Here is a 27,684-nt window from a genome sequence, read left to right as displayed (position 1 = left end):
GCTCCATCGCCACCACATGCCACAAGCGAGTGAACCATACGTTTATGGAGGGCGTCTCTGCCTTTTTCCAATAGAGGGCCACCGTCTGTTTGGCAGCACTTAGCATGTGGAGGCTCAGGCTCCGATCACGACCCGTCATGGCTCGTATGTTCGCTGGTCTGAGGCCCAGTACCACCACCAACGGGTCCGCAGGTAGGGGGTATCCCAGAACCCGTTTGATATGGCTTAAGACTTCCTTCCAAAAGATAGCCAGGAGGGGGCATGTCCACCAAATATGGATAAAGTCACCCAGTGCCTGCGTGCAGCGCCAACATAGGGGGGATGTCGTGGGGAACATTTTCTGAAGCCGGGCAGGGGTGTAGTACCATTGAGTCATCACCTTGTAGGCCGACTCCTGCTGAGGAATGCTGCGTAAAATATTCTGGATGTCTCTCCAGAGCCTGCCCCACTGAGAGGGAGTAACACCTGAGCCGGGAACAGTCTGCCAACGCAGTTGGTAAGGGTGGGGGTCCGAACGCTGCGACCGCTGTAACACCCCATAGATGCGGGAAATCAGTCCCTTATATGCCCCAAACGTACGAGCGAGCTGTTCGAACGGGGTGAAGGGTCGCGTGGCTGCCCGAGTCAAGGAGAAGCCCTGGATCCAGTGCCGAAGCTGGATATACTGGAACTTGTCGCTGTCCTTCAGCCCGAATTCTAGCTGGCATTGGGCAAAGGATTTTAGACTACCGTCCGCGAAGAGATTCCCAATTGTTTGACATCCAGTTTCCGTCCAATTCGCAAAGTAGGGCTGACGACACGCCGGGGGGAACTGCGGGTTCCGCGCAATCGGGGTGTGGGGGGACGGGAAGGTGGTAAGCCCCCGGCGAACTGACACCCTATCCCAGATCTCCAGGACCGTCTTAGTGGGTATGGCCATATAAGCGCTACGATGACACGCCTCCCGGGGGAGCCAGGCATGATCCCACAATGGACGGCAAGTGACAGCCCGGTCCATGTGGAACCACACCTTTTCGCTCTCCCATGCCCCCCATTCCAGGACATACCGGAGATGTGACGCCCAGTAATACTCGAGAAGGTTCGGGCAGGCAAGGCCACCCCTATCACGGGGAAGCATCAAGAGCTTATTAGAGAGGCGCGGCTTCTTCCCGCCCCAGACAAAGGCCACCAATTCGCGTTGCAGTCCCTGTATCTGATGTTCCGGAATCGGTGTTGGTAGCGTCTGGAAGAGGTAGAGGATCTTTGGCAAAATCGACATCTTTATCGTATTAAGTCGCCCGAGCCAGGAAAGCGGTAGGGCCTTCCACCCGCGCAGGTCCTGCTGGACCGAAAGCTTATATTCCTGCCAATTAGCCTGCGTCCAAGTGGCCAAATCTGGGGTCAAATTGAGGCCCAGATAGCGCACGGACTCAGCCGCCCATTGATACGGGACAGTCGCTTGGAGCGAATGAAGCTCCTCGGCCGGGATCGAGATATTGAGGGCCCAAGATTTCGTATGGTTGATTTTAAGCCCGGAAGTGCGCTCAAAGTCTTGGAGTAGCCGATGTAATGCTGGCAACGAACGCGACGGGTCAGATAAAGTGAGGAGAAGGTCATCTGCGAATAGAGCAATCTTATGTTCCACCCCTCGAAGCGATATACCCCGGACGTCGGGAGCCCGTCGCACCAGGATTGCAAGAGGTTCTACAATCAGCGCAAACAGCAGGGGCGACAGGGGGCAGCCCTGCCGTGTGCCCCTGCAAATAGGGAAGGCCTGCGTGAGCTGGCCATTCACGCGCACTCGAGCCACCGGCGAAATATAGGGGGCCATGATGCGAGCCACCATCTTCGGGCCCAGGCCCACCTTCTGCAAAACCGCCCGCAGGAACGACCAGTCCACACGGTCGAACGCTTTTTCGGCGTCAAGCGAGAGCAGGCAGGCAGGTATCCCCCAATGCTGAGCCTTCCCCACTATGTGCGCCACTCGACGCACATTGTCAGCCCCTTGCCGGTGCTGGATAAACCCCACCTGGTCCGGCTCAATGAGGTTGGGCATGTGAGCGCTAATCCTCTTGGCCAGAAGCTTAGTGTACAGTTTTAGATCTGTATTGAGCAGGGCAATGGGCCGATAGGAGGAGCAAAGGGTATGGTCCTTCCCGGGCTTCGGTATAAGGGCTATTTCGGCCATTGCCATGTCCAGCGAGGGCCCCGTCCGCTCGTCAAATGAGTTAAAGAGCCTGAGAAGATACGGCTGTAATTGCGGCCAAAAGGCGCGATAGAAGGTCACCGGCAGCCCATCCGGGCCCGGTGCCTTTCCCAGCGGAAGATCACCCAAAGCGCCAGCCATTTCCGCCGAGGTGATGGGAGCTTCCAGAAGCTCTGACTGGCTTGCACTCAACGGATCCCAAACACAGGCGCCCATGGTAGACGAGATCAAATCCGCCCTCGGTGGGTCGGCGGTATACAAGGTCGCGTAGAAGTCCTGAAACTCCTGCAACTTGTCCAATTCTGTGACAGCCCACGACCCGTCCGCCCTCCGCAGCTTCGCCACATGGGCCTTCGCTGCCCGTGTACGCAGGCGTCGTGCCAAGACCGTGCCCACCTTATCTCCCCCGGCGTAGTATCGCTGCTTAAGCGACAGCAGGGCCCGCTCCGCCTTGTTCGTCCGATGCGCCCGGAGTTGGCCGCGAAGGATCGCCAGGCGTCTTTTATGCGCCGCCAGCGGCCATTCTTGGTCCATTTTTTCCAGCGTCTGGACCTCCCGCGTAAGCTTGGTCTCATAGAGCAGCGCCTCCCGCGCCCTTGCAGCAGCGATGGCAGTGAGAGTACCCCGTATGGTAGCCTTGAACGCATCCCACAGGAGGGGAAGAGGGGTCCCCGGGAGATCGTTCGCCTCAAAATACGCCAGGATAGCCGCCTGTATTTCCTCCTTGTCCACCGGGTCCCGGGGGACGTGATCAGGAAACCGCCACCTAAAGGAGCGCGGAGGACCCGTGCGGTGTTCGCGTAGACACAGTTCCACGTGGGCATGATCAGATATGGAGATGGTAGAGTGCGCCGCCGCAGCCACGTCCCCTAGCAGGGCGTGTGAGACCAGCAACATGTCTATACGAGAGTAGGAGCGATGTGCATGTGAATAGTACGTGTAATCGCGCCGACCCGGCGAGAGGTATCGCCAGACATCAACCAGGGTTAAAGCCCCAAGGGCGTCTTTGACCGCCGCAGACATGGCCCCCACCCCGTGAAAAGCCCCTCCACAGCGATCGAGCTCCGCATCCCACACCAGGTTAAAATCACCGCCCACTACGAGGTCCGTGTTCACCGGCTCAAGGTGTTCCCTGATCAGCCTGCGCAGAAAGGCATTTTGACCCTGATTAGGAGCATAGAAATTGCATAGGGTAAGCGCGCGATGGCCCCTCTTGACCTCAACCTGCAAGAAACGGCCTTCGCCATCCCTAACCACTTTGGCAGCGCCCGGGGAAATCCCCGCCCTGCAGAGGATAGCTACCCCCGCCGTCTTGGTGGTAGCCGAGGCCCAGAACTGCCGAGGAAAGCGGGGGTGAGCCATGCGGGTGACATCTGCCCTAAGGAGGTGGGTCTCCTGGAGAAGAATTATGTCAGGGTTCTGGAGTAGTAGATACCGCCATATTTGGCGGCGCTTGTTGGGTCAGTTAAGCCCCTTTACGTTAAGGGAGAGAATTTTCCAGCAAGGATCCGACGTCATAGCTCCAAAGCCATAAGGGAAGCAGCACAGTCTCCTATCAACCAGGCGCTAGCCTGACCCCCCCCGCCTAAGGGGTACCCAGGGGAAGGGAGGAAAGGGGAAGGGATAGGGCCAAAGGAAACAGAACAAACCATAAAAACACATAGACGGCCAACATGGCCAACATGTCCTATTCCAGTCCAGGGAGTAGCCAGGCACTACGGCACCAGCTGTCCCGGAGATTTCACTCTCCCATGGATAGGCGTGGGGGTTCGTCATCGCCAGACCGGGAAACCAAATCGGAAAGGCCCGCTCCGGGCCGCTGCCTCCTCAGGAAAGATGATGTTCCAGCAACAGGCAAAAGCTCGCAGCCAGCCACGTCGCCAGGAGCAGGCGAGCAAGATCGTCTTGGTGGGCTATAGTCTGATCCGGCAGAAAGTCCGCTCAACACCAAAGACCGGTTCCAACTTGGGGCGGTCCCACTATGGGGCCTCACTTGAGGGGAGATGCTTGTGAGCTTGACAGCGACGGGCCCCCTTCCAGGGACTTGATGTGCTGGATAATGTCCTGCTTATCCCGGGACGCCCTGCTGCCATCCGGAGAAGAAAGGCGTCGAGATCGTCGCACGGTGGACCACTGTGGTTTCAGCGGAGATCTGTGGACAACAGGTCGCCACATGGGGCTAGCCGGCGGAGAGTCCGGGATTTGGAGCAGTTGGGCCGCCTCCCGATAGGAGCGCAACACCCGGCGCTTGGATTCCCATTGGAACATGATGGCGAAGGGATGTCCCCACTGGTAGCGAATATTAAGCTCCCTCAACTTGTCCGTGATGGGCCTGAAGTCCCTGCGGCGCTTGAGAGTCGTAGGAGCCAGGTCCTGAAACAGCTGAATGGACATGCCTTTGTAATGAATCGTGGGCTTATCTCTTGCAGCTTTGAGAATCGCCTCCTTCTCAACAAAGAAGTGGACCCGCGTCAGGATGTCCGGAAGAAGTCCAGGCCGTCCCGCTGGTCCCGAGACCCTGTGCGCTTGATCCAGCGGCGAGGCATCGTCGTCTCCGCGGATGTCGTGGAGCAACTCCGCCACAAAGGTCATGATGTCTGTGCCCTCCGCCCCAGATGCGACACCCCTAATGCGGATGTTGTTCCGGCGCCCCCTATTTTACAAGTCCTCCTGTTTGATCTGGAGCTCGACGTGTTGTTCCTCTAGGGTCGCCAACCGCTGCCACAGGCGTTCCTGATCCTCTGTGCGAGCGTCCAGGGTCTTCTCCATGTCATCCACTCTGCCACCCAGTTCCCCCACATCTTTTCGAAGGTCTTTAACGCAGGCCTGCACCTCAGTACGAAGCGACCCAATCTCCGCCTTGAGCTCCTGCATAAACAGCGCCATGAAGGACTGGGTGACCGGCTCAGCGGATGTGCCCGCTCCCGACGGCATGGCGCCCGACCTGCCCCACAGGTCTATTACTGAGGTGTCTTTAGAGTCTGCCGGGGGCCCCTTCGCTGCTTTCGTGCGGGTCATGTCAGGGACAATGCTGGGTCGTTCCCCCCCAAGGTCCACGAAGTCGCCACCGGCCTCAGGCCCGGCTGGGGAGCCCACCACACCTCAAGACGGCCCCCGGGTCAGGTCCGGCCTCGGCGGTATTCAGGGAGGCTGCAAGTACCCTCTGGGGAACACTCTCCGCAGCGGACAACGTCGTCGTTCGGTGCTTCCCCCGGCTCTCCGAGGACTCACGCCCAGTGCTGATCGGTCCCCAGGGGTCGGACCGGTGGGGCAAAAGCGCGCGAATGCGCCCCGGGGCCCAGAACCCTCAACAGTCTCCACAAGCGAGGGCCGTAGTAGGGCACGGAGGGACAGGCCCACTCTCCGCAGTTAAGGGCTGGGCCCCACGCCAATCCAGGGCCCAAGAGTCACCACCAACCAGCCTCGGGGGGCCCCTCTCTACATCCGCCGGTGCTCGCGGGGGGTCTCCCACAGCGCCGTCCACTCCGTGGGGCGCTCCCAGCCCTCCAGATGGCAGCTAGCTTCTCCGCCCGTCGAGGGCCGCAATGCAACTCCAGAGGCGACTCAAAGCTTGAGGAATGGCCGTCACGCCCGCAATGCGGGCCACCAGCAAGCTCCTAGGCCAAGGCGCGGGAACGGACCGCACTCCACCCAGCGCCAGTCTACCACCTCCTGGTCTGGGGATGCAAGCAGGGGGAGACAGGCAACAGTTCGCTGGGGCCAGACGCGCCCCGAGTGCGTCTCTCTTTCAATCGCCTCCCTCGTCCAGTCACCGCGTGGGTCGAGCCTCCCCCACTCAGTCTCTCGAGGTGGCAGCCGGCATCTCGCAGCCCCCGGCGCCGCCCGCGCCCGCCAGGCCACCGCGTGTGATCCTCCTCACCAGGCCGTCCCACACACCCCGCGTCGTTCGCCGTCGCCTTCGGGCCCCCGCCGCTGGTCCGGACCCCAACAGACTCACAGCTCCTCCGGGAGGTCCCGGCCTACCAGATCTGGGCGCTGTAGGGGTCGTCCGCTGTACCACACGTGGCTTCCAGGTGGCTCTCCGCTTCCGCACTCCGCGATCGGCTGGCGCCCCCAGGCACAGTCTCCTCGCCAGCCAGAGGCACGATACGCCGGCCCGGGCCCGGCAGGTCCAAACCAGGGTCCCCGGGTACACAGGGCACAGTCAGCAGGGCATGCAGCGCCGCCCCACAACAGCAGCTCTACGTGTGCAGCGAGGCGCGATGCGTGCAGCCGGGTGCTCCCAGACCAGCCTCCGCGATCCGCTCCAAGTCAATGCCTCGGTGTGGCCTACCTCCGCTGTGGCACCGCCAGTCGTGCAGCCGGAGCCACGGGCCAGGGCCAGACGCGGCCCACAAGATGGCGGCCGCGGCCGTCGCCACCCACAAAGCCCGGTCTCTCCTGCTGTCGGGCCCGCGTGGTCAAGGGGCTGGCACGCCTCGGTGCTGTCGCCGCTCCGCCACCCGTCCGCATTGCTTCTTCGGTGTCTCTCTTCCCGGGGCAGCTAGGCGCAGTCACACCGCAGTGCGGCGAGTCAGGGCATCCAAGATGGCAGTCGCGCTCTCTCCCGCCGGTGCCTCGTCTCAAACGCCGCGTCGTCTCGCCTCTGCTCGAGCCAGGGACCTCCAAGTCGCCAGGCAGCTGCCCGAACACAGTGGCCAGCCGGTCCCCCCCAGCTAGATCGTCTCCACAGCCGCTGCCCTGCTGTAAAGGCTGTTTTCATCGGCGGCGGCCCGGAGCCTCGACAATGCGCGTCTCTCATCGTGAGCGGCGAGACCACGCCCCTTAGTGTCATTTTTGATTTAACTTTGATCTGTTATGTCTCCGAGATCTGCTCTCATTTGAAATAGTGTCAGCTCATTCTGCATTCTGAACTGAAATTATCAATTTGTAATCTACTGTCCTGGCTCCAAAGTCCCTTGATTTCACAGATAGCTGCATGATAAACAGCATGTTGAACTCTTATCTCTAATGTTCTTACCTCCTGATCCATAGCATCAACATTTGTGGTGGACCTGATTTTGGCTTAACTAGCAGTGCTTGAGGCTCCCACACTGAATTGCGTCTGTGGTAGTTCTTTTCTATCTCAACCAATCCTTCTTAGATCCAATTTTGCTTCAAACTCACCTGTGCAGCCTGTGCCCATGGCCCATCGTGTAACTGATTACAATGCTGCGAGAGGCTCTCGTGTTTGACTGTCCAGTCTCTAAATCTGGAGTTTTCTTTTGGCAGTCCTTCTTCCCTTGCTACCAACAAGGCTCTCAATGACTTAGTCTTGCATGTATGCCCACCTGTCGCCAGACGTGTCTTCGAATATCCAACTTTTTGTCTTCTCAGATATGCATAGCTTTTGCTTTCCTAAACCTGCTTTATACCCCCAATCTGACCCTCTGTCCCCAAGTTATTATTCATCAGCTGGTCTTCATGGCCTTCAGTCCCTCAGATTGCCCTCTCACTCTCTCATTTCTGTCATACTGAGGCTTCCCGGCTCCAGGAAGGGGAGCAAAAGGCTACTGCTGGTGGGGATTTCCTTTCTTCTCTGCCTTAATTGTCCGCCTCCTTCCTCCTTCTTGTTGAGACACGTCACAATGCAGAAAAGCTTTCTTTGAATCTCTGGGAAGAAGGCCTGCAAAGACTCCTGTGACATTCAGTCTAACCCCAAGTTGAATTCCAGATTATCTTCATTATGTATAGATGCCTCTCAGAGATATACTCCTGCCTTAAACAACTCAGCCCTGTATTCCATGTATCATCCTGTAATCCACTAGCCAATGTTGGCTTTCTCTACTGACTAGTTCTGAAGGCTGCATTGGCCAAAGGTGTCCAGAAACTACTCCAAATTCATCAGGCAACTCTCATCTTACCCTCCATTTTACCACCAGATTGCATCTTTTCCTGCTGCAATCACGAAAGCCCTTACACTACTTATCATATATTAAGTTCATATTTATTCTTCATTTCAAATAGGGATCGCACCTTGAGACCTTTTAGTTTTTGTGAAGTTTGTGTAATAATTAGTGGTTTAATATTAGTAATCATAGTTATAATTGTGACATAAAATACTTTTTAATGTCTATTAGTTCTTTGTCAGCTCGTACATTTCATATAGTGCCTGTTAAATCCATTCCCTATGGCCTGGGTATGACTGTACTGCCATTTCAAATTACTGAAAGGCCAAAAAAACTCTTTTTTGGGGTTCAACTATCGGGATAGTGAGAAGGGTTACTTTTGGGGGGTAGTGTAGTTTGGGCGCTCAGATACAGTAAATAGATTTACATTTTTTTCAAAATGTTGAATGTCTTTTCAATTGCATGTCTTTAAAAAAAAAGAATACAGCTTTATTTAACTTGTTACGACACAAAGAGGAAGGCTATGTCCAATATAGCCCCTGAAAACCAGGCTTTATACTAAAGGTATTGGATATACAATGTGGAAGAGCAAATGGTCAGGTACACAATTGCCAATTAAACTTTCAAATTAGGCTGATAAAATCAAAGAATCTTTGCTATTTCGCCTTATAGAGTGGTATTTTTTTTAAAGGACTGAAAACCTAACCCATTACTAGTAGCTTGCTTTGTGATCGGGTTCCTACTTCACTGAACAAAGCCAGTGCAACAAGGTTGGTTGTCTTAGGAGCACCTATTTTGTAAAATGTGGCGTTCTTCATCATCGGGTCCCTCTTAAGTTTGACTATAGCCACTGAAACAAATTGGAGTACCTCCACTGAAACAAAGTTTTTAATGTTTGTAAAAGGCGAGAAAGTGTGCCTCGACTGTAAGAGGAGTGTGTCTCAACATGAAAAGAATGGACCTGGCAACCTTTCACCATGCAGAAGTAGCTCATTCTCTCTTGCATAGTGAGAACGAGAACCCAAGGAATAGGCACACAGCGTTGCTGACAAACTGGCCCTGTGTTCAGTACTAACTACCAATTGCATACAGCCAAAGTCTATGGCTTCAGGAGACAATATCTATGTATGAATGAAGACAGCCTACACTTATACTTCTGCATTGTGCCTTCAATGTCATTCATATCAAAGTAGCCCCTTAGTAATATATAAAAAAAACACTTTAAATGATTTCACATTTTAGCACTGCACATTTTGTCTTGCTTAACAAAAGTGCGTAAGACAGGTTACACAGCAGGGGACCTTGTATCTTATTTTATTTTTTTCCCCCCTTTCTCTAGGCAGACGCACTTTGTGCTTTGGATATTTTAAGCTGTGCAGGATTGGTAAATCATTTTGGCCGCTCAACATCCGTAGAGAAAATAGACATAAGTCCTGTTCTGCTTCAGAAAGGCAGGACAAAGATTGCTCTTTATGGGTTAGGTAAGATTCTTGTTTCTATACTAAACATCACTAACTAATTTTTTACTTTTGCGTTGCAGTTTTAGTATTTTTTTGTCTTAGTTTTCATGTGCACATCCCATTTGGGGTGTCAATTGGCAATTTGCACCCTGTGCTTCATTTGCAGGAGCAGTGTTGTACAGTGCTTTGTTTGTTGTGCAGTGCTTCGTTTGAGCTGGTGGTTTCAGGCGAGACCCACTGGAACTTATTTTTGGGGACCGGCACTTAGTTTCCCTTAACAGACTGATCCAGAGCAAGACAGGAAAAAAAGCACTTAAGGGGGAAATAAAGAGGAAGAAAAACTCCCAAGAACTGTTTCAAAGTAGAACTCAGGGATGAAAAAGAACCTTCAAGGATGAGATAAAGTGCAGGTGGTGGAAACAAGACTACGCAGAGTCGGTATCTGACACCCCAAAATTAGATGCGCCGGCCGCAGGCTTCTGAGCAAAAGTGTGGACTCCAGCTATTACACGTTTGCAAATTACACACTGATGCTGTGGATATTCCTTCGCAGACAAGTTTTGGCCCAAATTAAACTACTTAAGTCAGTGTTACTTACCCTCCTGTTTTTTCACTGAGGTAGCAGTTGCAAAATCTTTAACGGCAGGCAGCCAAATATCAGCAGTGGGGTTGTTTTGCACCAAGGGCTTTAGGGTTATATAGACTGTGAGAGTGAAGATGTCACTCGGACCTAGAGGTTGCCCCACTCCTGAGCCCTGCCTGTCACACTCCTAGAGGGCAAAGAGCAGGTGACGTGAAGAGACTCTGCCTTACTTGACTGAGAATCCTCTGTCACGCCCAAATGTGTACCGAACCTTGATTGACTCAGTAGAGGGTGGGCTGCGATAGCACAGCTTCTTCCTTCAACCATATGTACATGCCCTCAAATCTTTGGAGACCCAAGGGTTGCGAGGAAGACTGCAGCTTTTCATGTGACATTTAACTGCCTCCTGTCTACCACTGGGGTGTGGAATGCAGAAGGTCAAGAAAATGACCCCTTTCCAAGTGACAGCAATGAACCACAAGTTTTTACCTCTTGCTGTTTTTTTCGTACTGAAGGCTTTCTGTGTAGGCCATACAGTTTCTGTTGGTTGTATTTAAAAAGGCAGATTGTGGTGCTCTTCTTGTTGTCTCTGCTGATATTGCACTGTATTGTGTTTATTTTAGTCCAGTGATGTTAGGTATTACATAAGTGGTTTGCAGTATTATCTTAATTGATTGTCACATTAATTTGTACTTTGAGCTTGTCCCTTTACTACAATCAAGATCAAATCCTGCATAGCCAAACAAACAATTGATTCTCTGAAGATCTCCGACTCCTAAAATAAACAAAAGGTTGAAGTGTTAAAAGAAAGTGGGAAATGTTGTGACTCCCATCTGATACAACTGCCATCCAGCCACTTCCACAGTAAAGGTTACAGTTTGGCTATGTGTAGAGCTAAAGAAAAGCCTACTTCCAGTCTTGTATAGTTGAATCAATCAACTCTTCAAAAGAACTCTTCAGGGTTTAAGAAGAAGCTGTCTCAAACCCATCACCTGACCCTCAAGATTAACATTCACTACAGCTCTGTAAAGACCTTGAGTCCTTTTTAATGATAAAACCCATCAAACGTCCTTCAGACATGCAACCTTCTTGCTGCCCACTGGAAAATGTGAATGGTTCTATGCATCTCCTCCCCTTTTGGGATTTTACCTATGTCATTGAAAACACAATCAATGAGCTCACCAACACTTTCAAACCTATTGCCAGCCCATTGGATCTCTGCAATTCTATAATCATCGAATCCAACAAACTGTATTATCTGCACTCACGAGAGAACTTTTGTTGTTAACCATGTGACTAATACTACCACAAGTATGCCACACTCTTTTAAAAATCTTCTCCGCTTCGTTTTCATTTTTCTACTGTACTTCTTAATTGTCTTGACATTTGCTTCCTCGTCTTTCTCTCAACTTTGCTTTCAGCACTCACTTCACTTTTAGTTTCCACATTTGTATCTTCATTCATGGCTAAAACCATTGGCAAAGTCAGTACTTCACAAAGGCTAGTACTATTGGCTTTCCCAATGCTTGTTAGCACAGTTGAGGCACCCCTCAATTTAGAATTCAACCTTAAACTATGTTATTTCTTTGGGTTACTTATTTTTAGCATCCACTCTTTGTGTCCTAACCACCGGTAAAATACAATTTACAGTCAAAACTTTCAACCCTGTAACTTACTGATCTATGATGGAGCAGCAAAGTTGCCCACTCAAAAATAACCTGTATTGGTCAAGAATCACATTTAGTTTTATTCCAAAATACCCATTTAGTTCTCTCATTGCTGTTACACATGACAATTCTTTATCCCCATTCACACTTGCTTCCCATCGTAAGGCGAAATTATAACCCTTTCAACTCTTTTTCACCTTGCACAATGTAACTACATATGTCATTTATAGTTAAGTCATAGTTCTCATCGAAAGAGCGTTTTTTGTTTTGCTAATAACTTTAGTGCTGTTTGACAAATCTTTCATCCACTTCAGCTCTTTACTGAAATATTTTATGGTGATCTGCTTAACGGGGTATAGTCACAATGGGGGGGGGGGGGCTCAAAAAGACATTTCCTATGCAATTTCCCATAGGAATTCTGGGTATCGAGAGAGAAAAAAATGACTTAACTGCGTTACACTAAATTAGGCAGAAAAAAAATCTTGCTTTTTAGGTCTCGGCTAGGCTGCGCATGCACTGTCTCTTTGAGACATATTGTTAATGATCAGTGGGTTACAGCTCACCCACAGGCTTACCATTTGTTTGCTTCTACGTTGCTCTCGTACTCTTAATTTCCTTTTGCCCATAGCATGAATGCGCCATACCTCTTTCTGTGTTTGGCCCTCGCCCAGAGTGTGGACCAAGTACTTGTATCCATCCACTTCTTCCATTTTAGGAGCTAATTTTTTTTTTGTCTTTGAGCACTTCACACAAGGGCTCATGTGTTCACTCGCTCTGTCTTCTCACACCCGCCCCCAACCCTGTTGCTTCTTTTCGTTCGCAGATCATGCTGTTGTATGTGTCTTTATTTATCCAACTCCTCACCCGCTCTCGTGCCGACGCAGTACCATTAAGTAACTTATTTTAAATACGTTCTTTATCATCTTATGGTGGTTCATTATTAAAATTAATCTGAAATGGAAATCGCCATGCTGAAATGAATAAATGCTAATGTTTTGCTGAGGCCCAAGGATTCTAAAATGGCACTTAACAAGGCATGATGTTTATCTAGACAGGCGCCACCCACATTGCCTTTCGTTCCATTTTCACCCTCCCAGTTCACTCACCTCGCCCCTCTCTTTTAAACATAATTTCCAGATTCTGACAGATGAGTCACAATGGAGCACACTACAGCTCAAGTGGACAAAAACATGTCTGCTGTGGGGGCTGAGCATGCGCCTGGGAATTGGCCAGGCAGGGGAGCAGCTGTGGGACCTGGGCTCAGGCAGTTGCTGTGCATGCACTTTGTTTCAATTTCTTTGATAGCTGCTCCTGTCAGAGCCAAATACAGGCTCATCAACCTATACTGGCAAGAAAACTGACTCATGGCAATTTTGTAACAACATGTGTCCTTTTTAGGTCAAGCCTAGAGTCGGCACACAAGCGCTGCTCTCGTGAAGATCTGCTGTATTTCAGTACTGAGGGAAGCCCCGCCCATATCTTTCATTGGCTTGTCTTTTTCCTTTGTAAATGCTGCTTTCGGATTCGTTTATAGGCTTGTTAATCCCTCCTTATTACGGCCATGTCGTCATTCGTATCCTCCCATGGCTACTTGCCCCTTTACTTCGAGTGTTACACAGTACGTGTTATTTAGACTGTCAGGACTATTTTCTTTAATGAGGTTCTCCTACTGCCTTAATACTCCCCTTCCCATTGTCCGTGCCTTCTCACCCCCTCCCCCCGCCCTTTATCCATACCTTCTTGCCCCCCTTCTCCCCCTCCCCGCCTGCACTCCCGCTGTCTGTGCCTTCTCGCCCCTTCTCCCCCCTCCCCCACCTGCACTCCCATTGTCCGTGCCTTCTCGCCCCCTTCTCCCCCTCCCCCTGCCCGCACTCCCGTTGTCCGGGCCTTCTCCCCCCTTCCCCCGCCCGCCCTCCTGTTGTCCGTGCCTTCTCCCCCTCTCCCCCCGCTCGCACTCTCGTTGTCCGTGGCCCCCCCCGCCCTCCTACCCGTTGTCCGTGATGATTAATATTTGCAATGCAATAGATCTGTTGCATTTCAAATGCCTGTTTTTTTTATCTTCGATAAAACAGGAAGAGACAAATTTGTAGCGTTTGTTTTGTTTGTAGCTCCCCCCTCCCCATATTAATTAAATTGCAGTGATGCATGTAGGCAGTCATGAACTTTGGACATGCTCCAGTCTTTGGCAGTCAAGATTGTTAGAAGCAATTACGTTTAACAGCCATGGCCTGTTGTCTGGGCAGCCATGGTCTGTTTCCTCGAATGTCCAGGGGCGTGTGTGGACTCTTCTAAAGTCTTGCAGGTGTAGAAACATACATATGATCACTACGTGTCCCCAAAGCAGCTCAACTGAAGCCTTATTGGAAAATCTCTGCTGCCTGAGAAATGCAGGTGACATGGCATGTGTGTGAGAATAATATAAAAATACTGAATACATTTTGTCCTGGTAATGGCACATAAGAGGAACAGCTCCCAATGCCACAAATATTTAGAAATGTACTAAGACAAGGCTCACAGGTGAATCTTTTTTGTGTTTCTCACTGATAACTTCAGACACTGAATAAAATACATGCAGGTTCCTGCCAGTGGAGGGGAAGTGCCTCCTCCCCAGAATTTGTAAGGAAATATTAAGGCAGAAGAAGATTGAAGTGTCTTTAATACACCCCACACAGCAGTGACGGCAGCACGGTATGATCTGAGTCCTCCAGCTTTTGGATGAGGGTAATTTGCCAATTTTCAACTGCAAGATTTACCCAGAAGCCCAGCTTTTTTGGCACAAAGTATAGCTGAGCAAATCTGTTAAAAAACGTTTGGGATGGTTTGCGCATTCCCCCAGTAACATGATGCTGTGGGTGTTTATTTATTTCCCAATGGATGCCCCCTGCCACTGCACATGGGGCACACTTTTCCCACCCAACTCATACATTTGTGTTGCTAAAAATGCATTGCAGTATCATATTTTGCACAGGTGGAAACCACATTTGCTGACATAAAAACCTGCAAATTCGTATTTTGTGAATACCCAAGTTGTACCTGGGCAGGTAAAGGATGTTGTAAATCAGGCCTTTAATTTCTGTGTACAGCATTTGTATCGTGTTCAGGATGCTAGCTTGCGGTTTGGTATATGTAACTTGTAAACTAGTGTTAGCGTGGTAACTACATAATATGCTAGGCTACTAATACTAGACAGCAGAAATTGGAAAATCCCACTTCGACGTGCAGTAGTAAGGAAAAGCTTCCTTGATCCTCTACATATCATAATTTGTCACTGGAGAACGTGTGCACACTCCCAGTGTCTGTTTGCATCTTTCTGTTGGGTTGTGAGGGTGTAGCTGTGAATATTGGCATAAGTCGTGGTAGAAATCGTATTAACGTGTTAGATCTAATGGACAGATAAAGTTTGCTCAGGTTTCTTTGATGGGTCTTCTAATTGGGTAGAAATGTTTTTGTTATCTACTCCATTGCTTCTTTTCAAATTTATGATTGCTTCCATTTGTTCCAGGGTCAATTCCAGATGAAAGACTTTATCGAATGTTTGTCAATAAACAAGTGACAATGCTTCGGCCCAAGGAAGATGAGGACAGCTGGTTTAATATGTTTGTGATCCACCAAAATAGGTAAAATTCTGCCTTCAGTTAAGTGCATCATGTTGCCTTTTAACGCCTTTGTCCTCCTTTCCGGTTATAGTTTCTAGGTTAGGTCCGGCTATCACAAGAACTAAAAGAGACTTTGCCATACCAGCAGTTTTCTTTGGGCCTATAAATAGTGATTGAGTTATAAAGAATATAGATTGTGCTGTGTCTATCTCTGGAGTCTCGGCAAAAGCACCTTACTTGTATCTAACTCACAAATGGTTAATGAAATAATGTATAGCTGTCATCGCTATTAATACACTTTAAAGTATTCTCTGCCAAACTTCTCCTTTGGTGGATAGTTTGTGTTGGTACTTTGTTAAAAAATCATTGATAAGTGACCGTAGGCTTGTGCAACATGCTCTCCATTAGTTAGCCGGTAGGTGCCTTCCTTTCCATTCAAGCCAATGCAGCTGCCCCTCAACGCAGTATGCAAGTTTGACTTAAAGACACTTGCAACATTCATGGTAAATTATTAAATAGTAGAGGGGCATTAGAAAGCCAGTCTGCAGAATTGCATTGTGATTGATTGAATGAAGTACGGAAATATTGTGATTCTGGAATAGCGTTTTCATCACGTACACACTAACTCATTATCTGTTGTAATCAGTGGTGGCCCACTGGCACTAATAGAAACAAAGGGCTTTTGTAAATTGAGCATGTTGAGGAACACGTTTCTTCTAATGGCTTCATGCCCATATCAGTGCATGGCTGGCAGATGGTAGCATGTCAGGCTATAGTGTTTCCCCGTAAGAGTTAGCAGTCACAGTTTTGTCCCTCAAAAAAGTATGTGTAACAGGCACCAAAACTAAGGACATGGTAAAGCAAATGGATATGACGGGATACTAGCAGTGTTCACGACGGGGCCAGGACTCTCAGGCCCATAATCCACCACGAGGAGGGGGCTGGAGGAAGACCAATTCCACCCCAGCACTATTTAGCGCATACTTCTCCCCTGGCCACGGTGGAGTGCGGACCTTTTTGCGCCCATCCCCACCTAGACGAGGCTGGGCTGCGACCCCCTCTTAGTCCTGGTTTCTGAGGCTCCACTCACCTCTTCAATCATTTGTGGAAGAAAGGTATTCGGTGTAACTTTTTCTGGTGTTTCTATGACTCCTTTTGCTTATTGATTTTTATGATAACTTTGTAACTGTAGTGCATTTATATTTGTCTGGGTAATGTAGGGAAGAGAATGCTTCCAAGCACCAAAGGCTCTAATGAACCTAGTAATTCTACTCTGGGCTCATTTTTGGTAAGAGCAATGGAGGTTATAACTAAGGAAATCGATCTAGCTGAGAAAAGCTTATTTCTTGAGCCCAGTGGGAGTCCAACCCCATGCATTACAAAAAACTGGCTGGGCACGACAACGCATGAGGTGTTTGGTGTGGAAAAATCCAGCCATGAATAACTTGAACTGCAGCGAAAATAGCACTATAGCCAAAAAGAAAAAAGGAGCAAAATGACTGGTTGGACAAAATAACTGTCCCAGTAGGAGCCCCAGAGGAACACCTATAAAACAATGTATGGACAGTGTGCTAGGAGGGTGACCCCATCAATTCAATCTGATAGAGACATCTTGCTGCAGATTATCCCATACATCAGGCTGGATCCTGAAGACTTTTGCTCGAGCAATACCCTTGTGCGCCGGTAGGTGGCGTCTTCAGTGTCACGTGGCATCGTCCGCACCGGAAGTGATGTCCGCGTCAACTATATAGGTGCTACCTCGGCACGCTGACGTCAGTTCTTTTCCTTCCAGCCAGCTAACACAGATCCGTGAACAGAGCTACCCTCTGTCACATTTTGTGATGTGTAGGTTTTTCCTCGATGTCAAAGAAGACTTCTGGATTCAAACCGTGCGGTGCTTGCCATCCATGACAGATCCACACTTAGTTTGTCTCTGGTACCTGTAGAGTGACCACGACTCAAAGTCATGCTCCGACTGCCGGGCCATGGCTCCTAAGGCTTTGAGGCAGTGGTCCTTAAAGCTGCTTACAGCCTGGCATTCAACTCCACGTTGTTTGCAGCGAAGGTCTCGTTCCCAGACCTGGTCGAGGGGCAGGTCCAGGCACAGCTCCGGGAGTCCTCGTCCTCCCTTTCAAAGTCGTCGAGTTGGTCAGGTAAGAGGCATAAGAAGCACAGGAAATCGAAGTGTGCTTCAACGTCTCCCCATCCGTTGGCCGACCTGATGGAGGAGCCTTGACACCCCAGGCCTTGTTCTGCGGAACCTGCGCCTGGGCTGGCTCCGCGCTTCCCTGCCTTTCCAGGGTCCAGAGCAACTCGCGCCCAGTTAAAAGACCTCTGTGATACCATGTTCCTCATATTTGGGCGACCTGACCCTCCTTGCGCGGCTTTGGGCCCCGGAGGCTCAGGAGGGACTCCATAGGGTTCTACGACGGTGGCTCGGGCGCTGATGCCCCCTAGTGGATCCGGTGGCAGATCTCCAGTGCCGGTCATTCCCCTGCGACCATCCCCAGCGCCAGCCCTACGCTGGGGCTTCTGGTGCCGACGGCGCCAGCCCCATTCTCATCCCTCACAACCTGGAGCCGAATTGGCACCTATCGTCGCAGATTCCGGCGCGGCCGGCACCCTTTGGTCCTAGGTTGATTCTTCACCCTTCTTTTGAGGGGCTAGGAATGGAGGTTGTTTGGGAGGGGTCGCTGGACCCTTTACAAGATCAGCCTGAGTACGAAATAGACTGGTAGGCGTAATTGGGTGAGGCCAGTGGCCTGTATACCTCCCCAAATTCTGGCCTGCTTTCTCCCCCTACCATGGCTACGCAGGAGGGAGCTTCATATGCTATGTTGGTGAGAAGGGCAGCCGATGTCCTGGACCTTCAGCTCCCTTTGGCGGAAATCAAGACACACATCTTGACAGAGGTCCTGTAGCTGTTTGTCTCCTCCTCGAAACGCCCCTGCCTTTCAACAAAGCCTTGATTGATGTCCTCCTGGGAACCTGATTCAAGCCTAGCACAGGGGCCCCTGTAAATAGGACAGTTGTCCGCCGCCATCGCCTTCCTCTGGGCGACCCGAAATTTCTTACCAACCACCCTACCCCCCAAGAGTTTGGTGGTCCAGGCCTCTACCTCACAGGGTGTGTTTGCCTCCGCACCCCTGGACAGCGAATCCAAGAGAATGAATAGTTGGGACAAGAAGATTTTTTTCTTCCACTAGCCTTGCATTACGGTTGATGAACACTGCATGCTTATTGGGCCGTTACGCCTACTCCTTGTGGGAAACGGTTGCACAGGTGCTACCACCGGTCCCGGAGGAGGCCCAGGCCATTTTCTCCCAAGAGATATCAGACGGGAGAGATGCAACAAAGTTCACTATCCGCTGTGGGTTTGACACCACCGACTTGCTGAGCAGAATAATATCATTGATTGTGGCCGTTCGACACCACGCATATCTCTGAACTTCTGGCTTTTCAAGGAATGTCCAGGCTTCCTTTATGGAAATGCCCTTTGATGGCACTCATCTTTTCGTAGATCAGACAGACATGGCTCTGGAGTGCTTTAAGGACTCGCGGGTTACGGCCAAGTCCTTGGGCCTCTTAGTGCCCTCCCATCCCCCGTCTGCTTTTCACCCCTTTCGTGGCCATGAACTGGGCTTTCAGCCATGCCAGCCATATCCTAACCATAAGGCTGCGCAAGTTCAGCAACCTCTGCGCAGCCATGGGAGCGGCTCCTTTCGGCCCGTGTGTCAGACGGCCAGAGGTCTAGTCAGTCCACTCCTTTCCCTGCAGCCTTTAAACCTTTCTAGTCCAACCCTTCCAGATCACCCTAAGGTAAGTAGCCCATTGGCTACCACTTGTCACTCTCCTTAGTACCACCAAATTGAGTATTTATGTAACACTCCTGACACCAGGAACTCAGATTTGATGGATCAAGAAAAAAAGGACATGAGAGCTGCAAGAGAAAGGGAGAACTGAAGACTGCTGTGGACTTTAGGTGCCAAACTCTGCCTGTCCTACTAAGTCTTGACAATTGAGACCCAGCGACTCGTCCTGCAGCTGACCAGCTTTCAATAACCCCATGAGGCTGACAACTTTCGCAAACTGCCAAGCAATCTCCCTTGGAGTAGAGGACCTCCTCCACTGCAGTCCGCAGGCACCAAAACGCAAAGTCCAGTTTACCGTGTTGCCGCTCCTCAGCCAGCCAGACATCAGCCCCCTAGCAAGAGGTCCCTGTGCACCTGAAGGTCAGCCCTGCCCCCCCCTACTATTGTGAGAGTAGACCAGACCTAACTGGACCCACATGGGACCAGTGCCCAGGATCAGCAAGCAGAGACTGTAAGAGTATATTTGGGACTCCAGTGACTCCAAGATGAAGCAGCCGTTGAGGGACGTCAGCACCACAGAGACCCACTTACAGAGTGTCCCACCTGTCCTAATTTTGCACCCTCAACCAGTGACACCGACGGCCGCAAGGTTCCAAAGCGCACAGAGCCTAGCCAAACTTTCCACTCTGCACCGAGCTCCCCAGCCCGGGTAACGATGAACTGACTGTGCTTCCTTGTCCCCAAGACCCTTGTGACCTGAGCCCCACATTGAGTGCTCCGGGACTTTTCCCCAAACATGTTTCTAGGTGGCCCCCTTCTTTCTACCAACGTAGAGCGCACAGCTACTAACCTGATCAGCACCTGTGCAACTGCATGCCGCAGAGCAGGTAACGAGAAACTGCTGGTGATACTTTTGACCTTGGCCCCCTACGACCCTAAGTCCCGAAGGAGACCCCCCAAAACCGAAGGCAATAACTATATGCTATATATGCTTTTTCTCCCATAGGAAGGAATTGTGCATAAAGGCGCATTTAAGTGAACATTTTACTTTATTAGCTAAAATTGATATTTGAAATGTACTTAACGAAATTCTTCGTATCAAAATTTATATAATAATACAACGTATTTTTTTAAATTGGTCTCAGATTCATTCTTGAGTGTGTGTCTCATTTATTGCGTATGTGTGTGTGTCAACAAATGCTTAGCACTACCCTCTGATAAGCCTAACTGCTCACCCACACTACGACAGAAGAGAGCATTTGGGTTAGCCAAACCATCTACGGTTTGCCTGGATTCTTTATTTAGTGCACCTCTTTTTGGTGCACTATATAAAGAGCCAGCTTCCTACACCATATAACAGGACTTCATTTCACATAAAATCTTGGTAAAACAGTAAATTATCCAATTAATAACCAGGGTCCCATTTACAGTCCTTTGTCCTTCTTGCTGCCTCCTCTTTCTTCGTGGAAGATAAACTGGTTACTGACATCCTCAATCTTGTTTAGGCAAATCGTTTCCTAGAGAAACAGATAGATGTCGGGTAAAACTCTTGCACAGTTGAGGTCAGAGGACACAAAGTGCATAAGCAGTACAGTAAATTTAATCAAAAGAGTGATCATAGTACATCAGTTATGACCGAATTGTATACTCACCCTTATGACTGAATGTTCTTCTGTCTTGGGCAGGAATCTACTTCAGATTCTTGGGAGGGCTGATCTTCGCCTCCGAGTCCTTCATAGAATTGAAACTTTCCGTTACATTAGCTAGAAAATCTTTCATCCCATGTCAGGACCAGAGGCTAGGAATATGCTAGTTTAAAGCTTATCAATCAACAGTGCGGCGATATTAGGGACTGGCTTAAAGTAAAATCTTTTAAAAAGTAGAATCTGAAGACCAGTCCGTGACTTTGAGGATATCCCCTAACCGGGCTTCCAGGAAAAATGCTTTCAATGCCATTCTCTTCTTACGGAGTGAGCACCAACTATCTTTATATCAATGCCAGTTTCCTGCATGCCTATTTAGCCCATCTGGTAATGGTGTGAGATGAGACTGCCTTATCTGACTTCTTGAAGGCAATTAGAAGTTCCTGTTCACCATGTGGGTGGAGACTCATACACTTTGATCCATCTGACCACACACAACATTGGGGAATCTGCAAACGAAGGATAAGACTCCACACTTGCATTACATTTTGTCCTTCGTGAAATATAAAAATTGACCCCATACTCTATCCAGAGCTCCTACGTCCAGGACTCATCTGCATGACAGCAAGCGTAGCAGGGTGGCCAGCTTGTCTGATAAATCTTTCCTTATAAAGGCATTTGTTGGATTGACAGAACAGGAATAGGTTCAAAACCTTATTGACATAATAAAGGGTAGAGTATCTGGGTCCTGGAGGAAGGGACAGCCTAATGCCCTGTAGCAGTTTGCGAACCAGGGGGTGTTTCGCTACAGAATGATTACCAACATGGGCTTGGTTAGATGAGATCACTGATCTAAACGTATTGATTGACCGGTAAGCCATGCCCACAGAGGCTAATGAAGCAAGAGAATCCAATATATGGACAACATCAGTCCCCACTGGATCCAAATATCTCTGTTGACACCAGCCCAATCATTGAGACAAGCCGATAGGTATTGTTTACTGATACTGTCAGCCGACTCCTTTGAGAGGAGCGATGCAGCTTGTCACGAAAGGCCTGGGTCTTTCCAAGGTTCCGGTGATCTTCAGTCCCATAAGATATAGAAACCCTTCCAGAAACAGATGATTGCGATTCCCCTCTGTATCACAAAGTAGATCTGGAAATGGGGGTAGACGGATTGGAAAATACCATGAAAGTCCCAGAAGAACTGAATATCAAATTTGCGATCTCCAAACTGGGGTTACTACCACCAGATCTGCCTGATGTGTCCGCAACTGGACGTAAAGAGGCATGATCATTGAAAATGGGGGAAATGCGTACCCCATCTCCTGATGCCAACTCTTCAAAAAAAGCATTGCTTGCAACCGCATTGGGGTCTGGTCGCCAGCTGAAGTATCTGAACAACTAGTGATCCAGGCCGGACTCAAAGAGGTCCAATAAAAACGGGCCCCATCTTGCTTGTAGAGCCTAAAAGACTGAGAGATTCAGTTTCCAAAGGTTTGCATCCCGAAGATGACTGGAGTGGTAGTTGGCTACTTGATTGGATTTCCCTGGGAGGTGTTCTGCCCCAGGAAACTTGGTTCTCAAGACAATAGTCCAAGAAGTTTCTAGCCAGCTCCGTGAGGGCTTTTGATCTTGTGCTTCTTAAGTGGTTTATATAGGGTACCGCCGCTACGTTGTCCATATTCAACAGAACGCAGCATTGCACCAACTCTCTAGTCAAATATTTGACCCTAAACCAGCCTGACAGCAGTTGTAGGCAGTTAACCTACAACTAGGGATTTTTCGTGAGGTGACCACTGTTCTCCTGTGGAGAATTCCCCACATTTTGCTCCACACCCTGTGCTGCTAGCATCGGACTCGATCACTATGTTTGGAAGGGAGACAAGTATCGCCAGACCGTTCTATGCCTCCATGTGGGATAACCACCACTGGATTTCTCCTTTGACTTCCTCTGCCAGAGGTACTGCTTGAGACTACATAAGTCCCCACTGAAGGTTGAAGACTTTGAGAAGCTGAAGTGCCAGGTAGCGAAGGGGCCCCGGGAATATGGCCTGAATTGAGGATGATAATAGTTCTACTACTTGGGAGACCTGTTTTAGAGAGGTGGGCGGCCTGGATGCCATCCGTTGTAGTTCTTGCCTGATCTTGCTTGTTGCTTTTCCGGGATGGAAGGCTGAGAGTAGCTTGAATCGAATCAACCACAAATCCAAGAAACCCCATAGATTGTGTGGGAGCATGAACCAACTTCGTTGACTTGTAAATGAAACTCAGGGACTCCAAAATAGAGACTGCCATCTGGAGGTGTACGGCAAGAGTCTCTGGACACTGGTCCAGCAGAAGGCTGTCTTCCAGATACACAATAAGCTGTATGCTCTGAAGTATTCGACCATGGAGCGCATCACCTTGGTGAAACCCCATGGGGCAGATGACAATCTGAAGGGGATGATCGTTAACTTGAAAGTTTGCCTCCGACATTGGAATTGGAGGAAACGGCGATGTGGCGGGAAGATAGGGATGGTGAGGTATACGTCTTTGAGATCGAGACACACCATCCAGTCGTTGAGTTGAAGGAGAACTCTTAGGAAGTGGATGGCCCTCCATTTTGAAGTGTCAGAACACCAACCGTTGATTGAATTCTTGTAGGTTGATGATAGGGCGCTGCCCGCCGTCCCTGTTTTCTACTAGGAAGAGATTGCTGAGTAAACTAGAAGGATGAGGTTCTCACAATGGTGCCTTTGGTGAACAGTTCTGCCACCTCCATGTCCACTAGCATGGCATCTTTCTGCCGAGAATACCAGCGGGCTAGGGGGAACATGTTGGGAAGGTGAGCCGTAGAATTCTATACGGAAACCCTGTACGGTTTGAAGCACCCTCGGGTCTAAGGTGAGAGTTGCCCAGTTGTGTACAAACCTTTGCTGTCTGCCCCCCAGCTGCTAATGGGAAACACATTTACACTCGCCTTTTGAGGATCTCCGCCTCTGCGGCCATGTTTGGCAACCCTATGGCAGGGGGGTAGATATTGCAAAAGCCGGAGGAATCCCCACAATAGCGTCTTCTGGGAGCATGCATCTGGGTTCGATCAGCCCAGCGTCCCCTGTTACGACCAGCCCCGGTGAAAGCCCGGGGTGTAAAGGTCCTTTTATTAGAGGCTTGAGCCTTGTCGAGCGAGTTGAAAGTCGCCATGAATTTACCCAGTTCCCGGAGGTCTCCAAATAGCCCTCCCCACGCTATTTGGCTCCCCTCCGAGGTGGCGAGTTCCCCCAACTTGGGGTCTAGTTTTATAAACAGTAATCTGCGCCTTCCGGTCGAGATAGCGCAATTCACATTGCACAAAAAATAGTGGCCCTTTAAGCCTCTACCCAGATAGCAAATCAGGAGATATTATTGTTCCGGATGCTTTGGCATCCTCTGCCATGTCCAGGATTTGTGTCAGTGGGCTGGAGAGGTCCAGGAGTTTGTCCCGCAAGCCCGCCAGGATCTATTGATACCCTTCTGCGGGTCTCTAATATACTTGATGCAAAAGGTGACCATGTGGGCATCAATTTCTGGTGTCAATTCCACCTTATCGCCCAGAGACAGGTAGGGGGCATTCCGCTGCAAGGCGGCTATAAACATCCTTGTCTAAAGGTTTGTGCAATCTCCCCGCGACGTAGGCAGCAACTTTGTCAGCTGAGGAACACTCCGCAGAGCAGGTGTGCAGTAGTTCTTGGAGGTCTAGCATAGCTGATGGTGCTACATGGGGCTATCACCCCTCGGCATCTCGTGTCTGGGGAGCTTAGAGGTAGGCGAGGGGCGCCATGGCTGAGAGCCCATGTCAGGTTCCGCATTGGAAACAGAGGGGGATTATATCCATTCTTGGGGAGTAGGTGGTCTAGGAGGGGGATCTGCGTTGGCAAATGGGGGACCTCAGGGTCTGGGCTTAGGTACCGGTATAGAGTCAGCAGGCAGAGGTTGGGAACGGTCCATGAAGCCCTGTTTCAACCGTACAAATGCCTCCAGGTTGACTCCGGGAGCTTGGTCCCGTTTACTCTTCATATCCAGCGCCGGGTAGGTAGGCAGCCCAAGAGGTAGTGGAAGTGAGGTCCCCAGAATATCTTTCCTCGAATGGAGGGTTTAAAGTAGCATTCTGCCATATTCAGTAATTTCTGCTCCAGTGGTGCTACTGCCTGCGTCACCGCTTTCAGAATAGAGGCATCCAACACCTCACAGAAATTACCATCAATGGGGATATAGGTCATCCTCCATATGTGATTCCTCAATATCACTCCTATTGCCCAGGTGAGTAGGAAGGCAGTTGTTTTATTGGGGTTCTCCCAATGTATTTATTGGGCTTTGGATTTGTCCAGGCTGTGAGAGGACAATCTGAAAGTTGGGTGTTTCCCAAGTGGTTATGGATGGCCACGGCCAGTGAGGCACAGTGCTAACCTCCGGGGACACCACACACCCAGTGATACTCAGGATAAATGGATGCGTGGGTCGGTGTCCCACAGTAATTATGAAGCGCGTAAGTGCGATCACGCTGAGCGCTGCAGTATGCGCAATTACAGACCCCAGCGGGGTGTCTAGGCTCCAGGCATGTGGGGCAATACTTCACTTGCAGACTCCCAGCCGGCTGCGCTCTCGTCCCTTTTGTGATTCTACAGTGGGGCTTACATTTGGTTCTAACGTTTCTCATGTGTACCCCTTTTGAGGTGATGTAGAGTTGTCTATTGTGCCTCTTGACCATAAAAATGTTTTTTTTGTTTGTAATCACATCATCGCACCTTGTCAGTGAGCCTCATGCCATCTCCGTTCAGCCACATTATACCACCTTTTTTACGGACACATTGGCGTTGAGAATTTGTGCTGCGTTCCTCCTGAAGGTATTGACTCCATTTCATATAAGACAAGCGACAAGCCATCATGCTTCTGACCTTTTTTACTCCTCCTGATCCCTTGAAAGGGTAGGAGAGTCTCCATCGATTTTTAAATCGATCTTACCAAGGAACATCGAGTGGACGGTCAGCTCTTTTTGGGGTTCTCTGAGGCAAAGATGGGCAAGGCGGTGCAGAAGCGGACCTTCTCATGATGAAAAGGCCTCTGTATTAAGATCTGCTATGCATTGGCTAAGAGTCAGCCTCCAGAACATCTGAGGGCTCATTCCACCAGAGCTAAGTCTGCTACCACTGCATTGGCACGTGCCTGTCATAGATATCTTTCAGGTTGCTACATGGGCATCAGTGCGCATGTTCACAAAGCACTATTGCTTTAACACTTAGGTTCATCAGGATGAGCACATTGCTGGCTCGGTCCTGCAGGACTATTTGATCTGAGCCATTCCAAAGACTCACCAACTTGGGAGGTACTACTTTAGTATCTATTCACACCGTGAGAAATCTGTGCTTAGAAGTATCCATCAGAAGAGCTTGTGACTTACCTTTGGCATTGATCCTTCTGGTAGATACTCTATTAAACTCCGGCTTCCTCACTGCCTTCCCACCTCCCGTTCTGTGACATGTTCTCCTTTTTTATCAAAAAGGTCCCAATTTAGCATCTCAGGATATCAATAAGCTGCAGAAAGAAAGTGCCGTCAGCATGTATGGGTGGTGTTTTAATGCGGATCTGCTCCTCATTTCTACAGTATAACAAATTTGGTGCAGTTACATGGCACTACCTATCGGTGCACAGGACACTGCTTTTTGAGTTTACTTATCTTGTCTCGGACCTGGGAATATTCACAAGGTGAGGAACCTGCAGTAACATAGAGTACCAGAAACAGCATAACTGAAGGTAAGTAACTTGTTTGTATGTCCTATTCTATCCCTGTCACTATTCATGTGCTGTAGCTGGTAGATGCAACTTCCCTCAGCATTGTTGCAGTTCTTGTAGTTTCAATGTTTTCAGATGAACTGGTGACCCTGCAGAGCATTATAAGTCAGTGAGTCTAATTAACATTGAAGAGAATGTGTACATGGAGAGGCTTTATGTGGCAGTAAATTAAAGCTGTCAAAGAGTAGGATGGGATGAGATCACATCTGAAAGTGCACTAAGGACATGGCCCTCCACTTGGGAACACTACTACAACTCCTTTCTATTCCCGTTCACTCTGAACAGATACCCTTAAGGATCCACCTTCTACTTAGAAAAAGTGTCTCCATGTAAAATGTATTCATGTAAGCAAAGCATGTGTTTCATATTGTTGAATGTTTTGCCATGATTATCTCGAGAAATGCCATTGAATGATGCATTGCAATGTGCTAACCAATCTCTTAAATTTCATAACAGGAGTAAACATGGTGCCACTAATTACATCCCTGAGCAGTTTTTGGATGACTTCCTGGACCTTGTAATCTGGGGCCATGAACACGAATGTAAAATTGCTCCTGTGAGAAATGAGCAACAGCTTTTTTATGTGTCTCAACCTGGAAGTTCTGTGGCTACTTCATTGTCTCCCGGAGAGGCTGCAAAAAAGTATGTATTTGTTTAAAGGGTATAGACATTTTAGCACATTCACTTAATTCACCTTTTTATGTGCATGCTCCTCTACCTAACATCTTGTGAAATATTACTGAGGTTTGAACAATGGGCTACAACTCTGTAATGTATCCAACATTTCTAAAGCCCATTTTACTCCCCTTTGCTCTTGGCTCTGTCAACATTGTATCAACCATTTATTTGAATAATAGAGGGTAGTATTGTGCACAAAAATGCTAGGGATAGCGATTATTCTTGCCACATGGATCACAGCACTATACGAGGTTGTAACATTTCGAATAGGTGCTAAGGTATGAATGCTGATGGACGGAACAGAAAGCGGATAGTACAACACTTAGATATCCGTATGCAGCAGGTAGAACCAGGTGAGTGAAGGTTTGGTCATTAGTGGTGAGATGTGCTTTGATGTCCT

General features: G+C 49.4%; 1 protein-coding gene across 1 annotated transcript in view; it reads left to right on the top strand.

The window, feature by feature from the left end:
- The window catches only part of MRE11 (MRE11 double strand break repair nuclease), a 453,446-nt gene that overhangs the window by 104,925 nt on the left and 320,837 nt on the right, over nucleotides 1-27,684 (top strand). Inside the window, exons 6-8 of the mRNA XM_085621402.1 lie at nucleotides 9,374-9,515; nucleotides 15,247-15,361; nucleotides 27,063-27,248. Coding sequence (XP_085477528.1) covers nucleotides 9,374-9,515; nucleotides 15,247-15,361; nucleotides 27,063-27,248 — 443 coding nt within the window. The remainder of the gene's footprint in view (nucleotides 1-9,373; nucleotides 9,516-15,246; nucleotides 15,362-27,062; nucleotides 27,249-27,684) is intronic.

This window comes from Triturus cristatus, chromosome 8 (genome assembly GCF_964204655.1).
Source record: "Triturus cristatus chromosome 8, aTriCri1.1, whole genome shotgun sequence".
In the NCBI taxonomy this organism is placed as follows: Eukaryota; Metazoa; Chordata; class Amphibia; order Caudata; family Salamandridae; genus Triturus; species Triturus cristatus.
This window is presented reverse-complemented; position numbering and strand designations above follow the sequence as displayed.